General features: G+C 44.9%; 1 protein-coding gene across 1 annotated transcript; it reads left to right on the top strand.

Annotated features, from left to right (window-relative positions):
• Positions 1–297: 297 nt before the first annotated feature.
• bmf1 (BCL2 modifying factor 1) lies at positions 298–11354 on the top strand. The gene is made up of 4 exons (XM_071899910.2): positions 298–422; positions 2530–2726; positions 3385–3587; positions 8274–11354. The coding sequence occupies exons 2-4, from the start codon at positions 2555–2557 to the stop codon at positions 8388–8390; spliced, it is 492 nt and encodes a 163-aa protein (XP_071756011.1). The 5' UTR covers positions 298–422; positions 2530–2554; the 3' UTR covers positions 8391–11354.
• Positions 11355–11770: the final 416 nt, after the last annotated feature.

Here is an 11770-nt window from a genome sequence, read left to right as displayed (position 1 = left end):
TAGGTTTAGTTTACCGTGAGAGCGGTCTCGTGCTACGGGGAATTTCCCGTCCACGTGTCTGAATATGCGATTGGGAAGGCGGGAAGAAAACAAAGTTGCTGATTGGTTACAGCAACCGTATGCAAACGAGCCTTAAGGAAACATGCCATACTTGCTCTGAGGTACAATGCAGTTTGCCGACACATATCTGCGTGACTTTAAGAGTGCTTTATTTACTACTTTTTTGCACCACGCCCCGGCGGGGCGGAGTCAGTTTGTAGCTGACGTCTGCGAAATGAAATCAGCTTGTTGCCATTTGTCTCACAGAATGGAAGTTGTCGTAGAGGTGATACGGACTAAACCTGCTTGATTTGCCAGGATTTTGAGCTCGGTATACTTTTTTTGAGTACAAGACAGCCATAACATCGAAGACCATCTCTGTGGTGAGTTTCTACTGTTAAATAAATACGGTTAGATTTCATTATCCTTACAATATGCAGTAGTCGGCACGGGCGAGTAACGTTAAGTAACGTTCCTGTCCTTAGGAAGCAACAAACAACCTGTGATTGTTGTCGGTGATACAGCTGCCACGAAGTTGCCTCGACCTCTGTAATGCACCTTTATTTACTGTGTTATAAAAGCTGTCCAACAGAAATGATATTTAATTTAGCTTAGCCTGTCATTCATACAGCGGAGGTTTGAATTATACCGGCTTTCCCGGTTGAACTGGGCTCAGTCGGTGAATGGACTCCAGACCGCAAGGCTGAGTGTTTGCGGCAAGTGAAGTGGGTCTGTGTCATGTTTAAAGTCTTCTTTAAAATTTTTTAATAACCGTTCGTTTTTCTTTGGCTGCCTCTATATATAATTATTTATACCATTCCACTTTGTTTATTCTTTTTAAAAGGTGTCGTTTTATTGCCCCATGGCACTACACACAGTTGCTTTTTTTCATGTCTGATACTTTTAAGTCCTTTTGAAATAACGTGTTTTTTTCTCATATGCAAAGCCTGTGGATAATTAACAAGCTTTCTGGATAGACAGAGCTAAGATTACCACAAGATTAAATCAGGCTTTGGGTAGGGAGCAAGTGTCATTTTAGGTCACGTAGCTATATGCATATGTTACATTAGGTGGAAATGGTGTGATGTGAGGCTCTTGGTGCTGTTGGATGAAAACTGTGTCAATAATACAGCTGCCTTGCCACCCCCCTCCCCTCCCCTCCCCTCCTCTCTCTCTCTCTCTCTCTCTCTCTCTCTCTCTCTCCCTCTCCCTCTCCCTCTCTCTCTTTTGTTAGCATTACTATATGCAGCAGGGGGAGCCACTGTCTGACACAGAGAGACAGCTGAGCGCCTGGAGAGTAGAGCAGTAGTAACAGAAAGCAACCCAGGATATCTGGAAGTTGTGTGCCTCTTTTTTTCCCTGAATCTTCCATGTTCTTGCTCTGTGTTTGTCAAAACAAAGCATTAAGTGGTTTTACACACAGGGTTTATTGTGAACGCACACAGTATATCGTGAGGTCTGGGCACACTAGAGACAGGCCAATCTGCTTATGTTGGGTGAAGAAATGAAAACTCCTTCTCAGAGGCTGGCAGGCTGACAGACCCATGGTAGGGAGAGTGGCTTAGGATTTTCCTCAAAGGCTGTCATTACCCTTTTGCTGTGGACCCTCATTTGGAAGTGTGGTAGTAGCCTAACCCTGTATTACAACTCGATGGTGAATTGGGGGTGAGTTGGTGAGGCAACTTGAATTTCAGCCGTATTTTGATAACTCTTTGACCCACTGTATGATTCAAGGTTGAGTGCAGTGCATCGTTGACACTGGAGAGATTCCCAAGTGCTTCTTGAGACTGTTGCCACAGTGCTCTAGAGTTGCTTTGGTGAATTGTAGGCTAAACGTGCATTTTCATTATTCCTGGCATCAATTCTATAAATTTCATGTAGATGTGCAATGCCTGTAACAGTGCTTGATATAATTTGCAGAAAAGGTACTCTCTATTGGGATGATAAGTTGCCAATCATGGGACAGTGTAAAGAAGCCAGACTCTTGGCCACAGGGCTGGCTAGCATAGAGAAGGGAGACTCTACCTCTCACTTAACCTAGTCCGCCAAACCCCCATTTAGGTAAATTTAGCTCCTAACCACAGTGAATTGTGTGGTTTCATCACTGAGATGAGCAGAGCCATTTGTCTAAATAAGTACTGAGCTCTTTGCCGCAAATGGAGGCAGGCCTTTAGCTCATTTTCTCTTCCCCAACTTGTCCACTGTGGTTTTATTGATTCAAGGGCGCTCATTATAAACCAGAAAGGGTGTCTTTAATGATAATGAATGTTTAGAGGATTGACCATGTAAAGAATGTGCTGGCTGAGGTCATCTCATTAGGTGTAATACAGACTTTTCCAAGGTCGCCATCATTAACCATATATCGAAGGAAACTCTGGATCCCTACTTTGAGCTCTGCATTCATAGGAAGACAAATGTTGATTAAGGCACACATCTCTATACTCAACTGTAATAACAACCTTTCTCTCTCTCTCTCCTTTCACTCTTAAGGCTGCTCGTCTTATAACGCCCCCGTATGGACGATGAGGAGGATGATGTGTTTGAGCCAGACCCCCACTGCTGGCGCACCACATTCAGGGAGATAAAGTGCGAAGACCGGGCCACACAGACACCCGGTCCGGCCCTGGCATTGGCCAACGGCATGCTGCCCTGTGGAGTCGCAGAGGAGCCCAGACCACTCTTCTACGGTGAGGCTGGAATCATACTTTAGTACACATGGAAAAAGGAGCATTGCCTTGAGCGTGATAATCAGTGTTATAAAGCAGAAGTATGACAGCATAATGTGAGAGCTAGTGTGAGAAATTGTTAACAATGTAGCGGTGCTGTTCTCACCCCTGGCGCCAGATAGTCGTGATCACGGTGGCTTTTATGGTCCGCATGGAGTGTACCCAGCTGCTTTGCTATTCAAAAGGCGCCAGACTGGCATTGTGACTCAGTGGACGTGACGTGACAGCGGTGCTCACCTGAGTAAGCACTGACTAGACAGAGACGAGAGAACTGACTATCAGTGACAGTAAAGTTACAGTGGCGCCATATACAAGTAACCATTCCAAACAAGCTCCATAGCAACTGACTGACATCAAATCTGCCACACAAACCGAAATGACTTAAATTGTTTGAAAGTGGTGTTTTATACAACAAGGAGTTTCAGCCAAGCAATCTGATCACATTCAACAGTACTTGGCTGCACCTTGTACCTATTGCATCATCATATGCATAATCGCAGTAAAGAACACCCTCTCAGGTATTACTGCTATATTCACAAACGCTGACCACACTGGCAGTTTCATACTGAACACTTGTGTTATTCACAAAATAATTACTATTGGCCTTGACGCTCAACAGGCAACGCAGGTTTTCGATTGCACTTCCCGGCACACTTTGAGCTTGCGGGGGACCAGGAGGCGAGGCGGCAAGAAAGGGAAGAGGAGCAAAACGGGATGGAGCAGCGTCACCGGCAGCAACCTGTGGCGCGCAGCGTGGAGGCCCGCATCGGACAGAAACTGCAACTGATAGGGGACCAATTCCACCGGGAACACCTACAACTGGTGAGGGGGAATAGACAGACCCTGCTGACTGAACCAACTCAACATATGCACTGTGTGTGTGTGTGTGTGTGTGTGTGTGTGTGTCAGTTTGAGATTGACTGATGGTCATACACACATCAAGGCCCGGTTTAGTAAGTCAAAGTAGAAAAGAGTAAAGCCTGCACATTAGCTCCTTCCATATACCTTTGTATTGATGTTTTGATCCCATTTTGACCTGAAGAAGATTCCTATTGGGTCAAGTTTGCTCTCTTATTGTGTTTGTCCCAAATTTATTTCGGACAGGCTGTGTGCATACAGTACTTTAGCCCAGTGTCTACCCCCCTTTCCCTCAAGCCAAAGACATAGCTGAACCAGGACAGCCCTTCCCCCACCCACCACCACCAAGCCCTCCCCCTGCCTCCTCTTCCTGTTTATTTCTCTCTGCCTCTCTCTTTCTCTCTGTCTTCTCCTGTTTCCTCCGTGTGTTGTCGAGGCAAGGAGCATGGGGGACGCCCTGCCTCACACACCACACAAGCACTGTGGTCAGGGTGACACTGTCCACTGAGTCACTGCGCTGCATAACACTGCATCTATGTGGGTGTAAAAAACGGTGAGATGCAGTTGTTGCGTTGGCTGCACCAACACAAATATAGACCTTTGAGAGTTTCTCTTTGTGAGTGTCTCATGTTGCACAAGGGGTTAACAGTCGAACAGAAGAAAAACAGACAGTGTCTCACCCAAATCACCACACATACATTCACGCACACACACGTGCAAGCACACACGTCCACATCCACACACACTACTATGCCCAGAAAAAAAGCAGAAGTGGCGGGAGTAGGTAAACATGTTGTAACCCGAAGCTTGGCGCGTGAGCCCCGAGGGGAACAGCTGTGGTTCCAGGGAGTCTCCAGTCAGCCCCTTCCCTGGGCAAGGACCAGCCACAGGAGACGCCCAAATAAAAGGCCTCTGCAGCCACTGGTAGAGGGGGGTATCCATAATGATGGTATAGGCAAGTAAATGAGACGAGGAGGTTTGGAAATGAACCCTTTAAATGATCGAGTAAAGACCATCTTCAGTTGTCTCAAAACCTCCACTCTCAGGAGATTGGACCCTCCCTTACCCGGCATGTTATAATGGCGCTTGATACAATTCTTTTTTTTTAACCATAGGTCGAACATACTTCTTGTCTTTTTTTCTGGGGTGCGAGATTCAGTTTCTGATTTTGTCATGCACTCATCAACCTGAGGCTATTTATACCTCTGCAGCTCAGCATGACTCATGTATCATGACACTGTCGGACACACACAGACAACCAGACGGACAGACAGGAGGGTTACAGCCCTATCTGCGGCTGGGATCCACTGACGCACAGCGAAGGCAGGCCTGGGCCAGGGGATGAGGAAGTGGCTCGCGCTCCCTTACTGGCTGAGTAAACACCAGAAATGACAGTCAGACTGAGAACGACCTTGTGAAGTCATATCCTGAAGCTACAACTGATAGGACATACACACACATTGTGATATGTCATACTGAATGGCTAATGAGCAAAGGCCTGAGAATTGTATTTGTGCGTTTTACAAACTGGTTAGAAGTCGTGGTATTTGTAATATGTATGTAATATCTTACATAGAGACCAATACTTTGTTTATTTTGTGCTCTAAGCAACTGATGACTCTTGTCATCCATGTTGAGCATAACTACAGTTCTGCCCCACAGAGCTCAGTGAGGTCTGTTGTGTCGAGTCCTTGTCTGAGGTTCAGTGTCTGTGTGACTGGCTGCTGCTGAGTGATGTTTGGACAAACCCAAACAGTGATGTGCGGTTTTGGATGCGTGATTCCACTGCCGCCTCTATAACAGCTATTTCTGGCTCTGTGGTATGGTTGTGCAATTAAGTCTTCAACAGTGAGGTAGGTAGTCCACCTCGAGCTGCGGCTGGATAACTTGGCAGCCCTGTGTGTGTGTTTGTACGTGCGTGTGTTCGTGCTCATGCATGAATACACCCATACTTGTTTTTCTGCTTTTCACTGTCTCTCACTTCTCACTATCACACGCTCCGGCAGTCACTACAACAACTCTCGCTCAATAATGTGTTACTGTTTGTCAGTCTTCATTTCTGTCTCCTCCTGTCAATAGATGATTGCTATCACGCAGTGCAGACACTTGTCCCTAAGCCATCCTTTGACAGCCATCTTGTCGACGGGCTCGGGAGCAATGTGGCTGTGAGTGTTCTCCATGGGAGCCTGTGGCCCCTGGCAAGAGGAGGGATTAGGTAGCGGAGGAGTGCTGGTGGATGCTGACAGATAAATTGCTCCCCAGTCTGAGGGCTGGAGGGGACGCTGAGGTCCCCAGAGGAAGGCTGACATTAGCCGGCCTGCCATTTGAGACACAGCAATAATGACAGTCACAATGGCAGGAAGACTGCTCCGGTCTGCACAGGGCAAGGAGCAGAGTTAGGTTTCATCCCCATGTTTTTTTAAGAGAGACGACTCCTGGTGCTTTCGATAGGAGGTGTTGAAAGCAGGGTTGAATATCGCCTGCGTGTGTGTGTGTGTCTGTGTCTGTGTCTGTGTGTGCGCCTGCACGCATGCAGCGTTTGTGGCTTTATCTTTGCACTGTTCCATTGAGGGCACGGCACTCTCTCCTTTCAGCACTTGTGGAAGGGGGAGGAGTGGAGCTGCACTGGAAATAAAAACGTGAGGCCGGCTGTGGATATTTGTTTTTCATGCATTGGTCGGGGAGAGATTATTGTTGAGGTGATGTCCGTTTGTGCTTTTCTCTATTATCTAATATCGCAGTTCTTTGTTTTACTCCTTACTCTCCTTGTCCCCTCCCTGATGTGACTAACTTAGAGTTTCTGGCCACTGGAGCGGGCCTGTTTGCTCAGGAGATAAGGCAGAGCTTCTGAGCAGCTGGTCTGACAGACAGCCCGCATGGGACACTGATAAAGCACATCAGCCTAGTGTCAGAGTGACGACACGCTGCATCTGGCTAGACTCCGGCTCCGTATGGCAGGCTAAATTTAGAACCCAAGTCACATTTTGACAGTTGGTGGCGTGACTCATGACCATGTTGCGACAGGGCTGCCCACACCTCTCTTTCGCTCTCCCTCTCCATTTCCCTCTCTGTCTTTCTGTCAGGGTGATAGACGAGGGAAAAAGGTCACTGTCAAGAACTTTCTGGCTCTGTTTAGAGATTAGTGTTGCACTTGTAGCAAATACACAAGCTTGTTAGTGTGGTAAATCCCTAAGTTACTGTTTCAGCTTTCACCATCTAATGTTGAACTTCTAATGTCCAGCCCAGATTGAGTCTCACACATACTGACATACAAATATACATGTAATTACACATACACATGGCTGCCCTCCTCTTCTGTAATCACAGAGATAGAACTGATTGTAGTCTCTAATGTAATTAGGTTTTAAATTTTAAAGACTTGGAGCATATCAGTGTTTACGAAGTACAGCCATCCTGGCTGCCAACAGTATTGCCTCAGATGTATTTTGGTGAACTCATCCAATCTGTGCTGTATATTATGTTGCCTATGTTTATGAAGCAGGCATTTATGTTATTATTATGTTCTTATCAAAATATCCCCAGGCGAGGTTTAGATATAGGGTACAACAGAAAACTGGTTTTATCAAGATTCTCAGTAGTCCTCTCAAATACCCGCTGGCACTTCTTGATTTTTTTTTTTTCCCTCTCCATTTTTCTTTTGAACAAAAAGCTGGTGAGTGAGATACGCACATACTGGTTGGAACCTGGCAAAGCTTATGCAACACTCTGCAATACTCACTGCACTTTGGCTGGAGTATAGAAATCCAGAGGCTTATCACAGTGGCAGCTCTTGGCTGGTAAATAGGTCAATGTTTGGACACCACCTTAACAGTCATGTAAATATTGCATATCTAATCTGTGCTGTCAGATATTCAGGCTTTCCTAAACAATCGCAGAATGTTGCCAAGAAGAAGTGGTGTACTTTTGTGCGTTGTCATGAAAAACTAATCTCAAGTCTTGTTGCTCGTCTTTAGTTTATGGCCCACGTCTGAAAATAGCTACAGCGTTATCAGGCGTGGTGGAGCCTGCCTTTCGTCTGTGGATGGTGTGCAGAGCCGAGCTACTGTACCACTCTCGTGCAAATATGTGTTTCCAGAGGCTCCCCGCCTCTCGTCAAGAGCCCCCTAATCCCATTTGGTGCAATTATCTTATCTCCCCTTCTCAATGGTAGAGATAGCATTATCCCTCTAATCGCACACAATCCAATTGGCTCGCAAACCAGAGAAAGAAAGGAGACTCCTCCTGAGCCGCTGCTGCTGGTCTCTGCCAGAAAGATTAGAAAGAGTATGACCATATGATGAATGTGTTTATGGCCCGGAATGTCAGTTGCGGACCCCAGAGTGTGTAGGGATCCCGCACGCAAAGAGAGGTCTCTAATGAGTATTGTTGGGGACAGAAGCAGACTGTTGTGAAAATATCAATGTCGTTCCAGTGTCTGGTTTTGACTTACCCTCTTCCCAGTTGACCCTTTTCACTCTGCTCAGTGTCAATCAGCACGTATGGCAGCCAACATAAACCCTAAAGCTCACACTGAATACCCCAAATAATGACTAGTTCCAGCACCTTTTGTGATTGAGTTTCAGTGCGGCGGCTGTCCACATGGTCACGTGCTACGCTAACTTCCATATGTTTCTTCTTTTTCTTTTGCAGTATCATCGAAACCAAAGGAACCAGGGGCCGTTGTGGTGGCGTCTGGCCTCGGCTCTGCTCAGCCTTCTGTTTGACAGGGGGGCCATCGCTGGAGGAGGTGGAGCGGGACGGAGGTGAGAGGGCCGTACCCCCCCCTCACACCCCTTTTCTCCATCTCTCTGAGGAACTGGACTCCTAATGGCACTGTCAAATCGAACACGGGTCTGTTTGGGGGGGGGGACGGGAAGAAAGAAAGGAGAGCGAATAGGTCACCGCGGGACGGAGACAACCAACTTTTTTACAAGGTCGTGTTTTTGTTCTTTCCAAGAAGATGCCATGTTGTTTCCGAGATTCCTCTACAGGACAATGTTCATATTTTGGTAAATGTGTGGTGTAGTAGTTTTGTACAGTACATTGTTCTTGTTGAATTTGTTTGCACTTCAACATGTATCCATCTGGAATGACCTCCATAGACCCTGGGAATGCCTTATTCGATATCTCCTGCCACAACAGAATGAGTGTTGAGCAAATTGTATAGGCAAGAGGAGGTGGATAGGACTTGAAAGGAAAAGAAATGTGGTTCAGGGTTTTCTTTCCTGAAGTTTCCCAGGTAACCAGTCAACTTGATGATTTACTTATTTCCAAAGAGGCAGTTTCTCAGAACAAAGCATTTTGCACCTCAACTTCAACTCCTCAATGGAGTATATATCTTTTCTTTTTTTTTTTGCTATGTGTTTTCTTACTCCATTCTCTTTCATGGTGTTGAGTTTGAACATGGTCCCCAAGTGTCATTGAAAATATTGGGAACAACGTTAAGTATTCATTAGCCCATAAGGCCGCAAAAACAAAAGTCTACCATGAGGTTTTTTTATTTACATTTCAGTCAGAACACCAGATATCCGTCTCCCTTCAATTTGATCTTGTTCCTAATTTCACTCTTCAATACAAAGTGTCCCCCAGTATTTTAGATGTGTGCTTTTCATTTGATTCTTTTCAGACCTCCATGCCCTTGAAGTGGAGCTGTGGATCCACTGTTTTTGCACTAGAATACACCCTTCAAGAGTTCAGATTGTGTTACCAAGCCAACCTCTGTCTTGTATGAAGGTTTTCAGTTGTGTTTTATTTCCTCGCTGCATGATTTCAGATGTTTTCATTCACATGTCCAAGACAAATCATCCACATTGAGACCTGACTGAACACAGACTAGTACGGATTCCAGAAAGTCTATGCACCAGTGTTACCGGCTGCGAAGGGTTAACATTCACAGTAGAGCCGCGTGCCTCGATTGAAATGTCAGTGTTTCTAAGTCCTCTTATCTGGTGTGCTTTTCGCTGCCCATGTGTATTCTGAACACCAAACCAATACAGCATAACCAATCTGTGAAACAGAATCTCCTCCTCTCAGGATACTTTTATGGGGTTTTGCACCATTTTATATTCTGTTGGGTGATCATGTATTGTTTTTGGTGCTCAGATCCTGAAGTGGGACCTTTTTGATATATCACCACTGAATCAGTAGACAACCAGTCTCTGAATTGAAACAAAAATCACAGTGAAAATGACTGTAATTATTGTTGAAATATGAATATGTGTGAAGACACTGTTGAAGATGCTGTTTGTTGTACTTTCCATTGCTGAACCTAGGCTAACTTTTGGACCCAAGGAGCAGTACACATCTGGGGGCTGTAATTACCTGGTCCTTACCATGTGTCATGTTAATCACTGCATAATTAGGGTTTTCTCTTATTAAAAAATACACCCTCAAGATGTCTCAGGGACAGACTTTGTAGGCTACTGGTAACCTTGAGAATCTGTTACACGGTAAGAGGAAGAGCAGTGTTTTCACCCGTTTATTTATGATCAAACCTCTTGGAGGTATTGTCAAGTTTCCCATTTTCAATTCAGTTCAAATTCCTCTAGGCCAAAACGTCAGCACACACACCAAGGTACAGTTTGACTGACGAGTCGGGGGCCGACTTGCTGCCTGTGGTGGTGACAGGGGCTACTGAGCATGTAGTAGGAGGCATGTGAGGTGCACTGAATGTGGTCGTGGTTATAGTTTCCTGCGGATCCTGAACGCTGAGCCAGTCCCCGTAGCTCCCCGTCCCACCATGGGCTCTCGCCGCGTCTCCTCCTCAGTCCTCCATGTGTGCTGCTCCTTCATTGCTTGGGTATTGTTCATTTCCTTTGTAATTTATTTTTTTTCCTCTTATTTATTTTTTTGTATATTTGCCCATTTCTACTGTATACACTTGTGTGTGCAATTACTTCTTATTTCCCCTTTTTCTTTTGGTCTTAGATTTGTATGTGGTTCATTTGTTTGACTCTGTGCAGAGCGAGGCCTGCCCCTGCATTGTGCCTGGTATTCCTTAAGGTTTTTTTTTTTTTTTCCAGGGATGGGCCCAACCAATTCAGGCATTTTTCTACATCATCCACCACCCAATTCACCAGTCATGGGTAGATTCACAGTATGTGGTTTAGAAAAGCAGTTGCTTGGGTGCGGTTTTGAGGTTTAACTGTAGAACGGGTATGACTTTGCCCTTACATTTAATGACTCACATCAGCCATTTCAGCAACATCAGGTCAGCATCCTATAGCATGTAGGAAACTGTAATGATACAGGTGATGTCAGAAATGTTTCAAAAGAACTGCAAAAATAGATACCTTCATATACTCATCCTCAAGTCACAGGGCATTGGTTTATGTGTTCATTTCCTTAATCTTGATCATCATTTTGTAATCAACATGCACTGGAAAGTACTTTGTTTCTGTAGATCCCATGGGTCCCTTATCTATTGTGTGTTATTGTATAGTATATACTCTGGATTGTTCTCTCTGAGGTCTGTCACGGACTAATCTGGCCATGCGTCAGCCATTTATCTGTGCATTGACCAGGTAGGCCATGAATGATGGCCTGTTTGATTTATTGTAAAGGGAAACAAGCCACCATGCTGCCCTGTATAATTTGTTAGATGAGGTTCCCAAGCTGCACCACATTATGTGCGAGTGTAGAGAAACCCTAGAGTGGGATATGTATTTTATGGAAACCGTCAGTGTCTTGAATTTTGTAGTCCACTTTATATAAATTTGAAGTTTTGAGGAAGGTTTTGATTTTGATGTTTGTTTTTTGTTTTTTTATGAGAACATTTCTTGCTCATGGTCTTTCTTAACTTTTTAAAATGTATTTTCTTATGGAAAAGGGTCTGTTTTTATAAGGACAGTTCATGCTTGTAAAATCATTTTTAATACGAGTTGGATCCTTTGAAGTCCAATGAGATCAAGGGCTTTTTTTTTGTATAAAAATGAACTTGCAACATTCCTTGCACATCTCATTGTGGTGTATAAACAAAACAAAGCAAACCAAAATGTTTCAGTGTTGTGGTTAATTTGGCTCAAGAGCTTAGATCATGGCTATGAAATAACTGCCCTTCTTTACCGAACAGATGAACTGTACGTGTATTACTGAAACCCTGGAAAATGCCTTTAACTGCTCAGTTTCAACAAAGTCTTGATTATCAC

This window comes from Centroberyx gerrardi, chromosome 17, assembly GCF_048128805.1.
Source record: "Centroberyx gerrardi isolate f3 chromosome 17, fCenGer3.hap1.cur.20231027, whole genome shotgun sequence".
Taxonomy (NCBI): Eukaryota; Metazoa; Chordata; class Actinopteri; order Beryciformes; family Berycidae; genus Centroberyx; species Centroberyx gerrardi.
This window is presented reverse-complemented; position numbering and strand designations above follow the sequence as displayed.

Bases quoted from the DNA above. Each gene is read 5' to 3' on its own strand.
- bmf1 (XM_071899910.2), top strand. From the start codon at position 2,555: ATGGACGATGAGGAGGATGATGTGTTTGAGCCAGACCCCCACTGCTGG. The intron at 2,727-3,384 runs GTGAGGCTGGAA...GACGCTCAACAG, and splicing joins GCCCAGACCACTCTTCTACG to GCAACGCAGGTTTTCGATTG. The intron at 3,588-8,273 runs GTGAGGGGGAAT...TTTCTTTTGCAG, and splicing joins ACCGGGAACACCTACAACTG to TATCATCGAAACCAAAGGAA.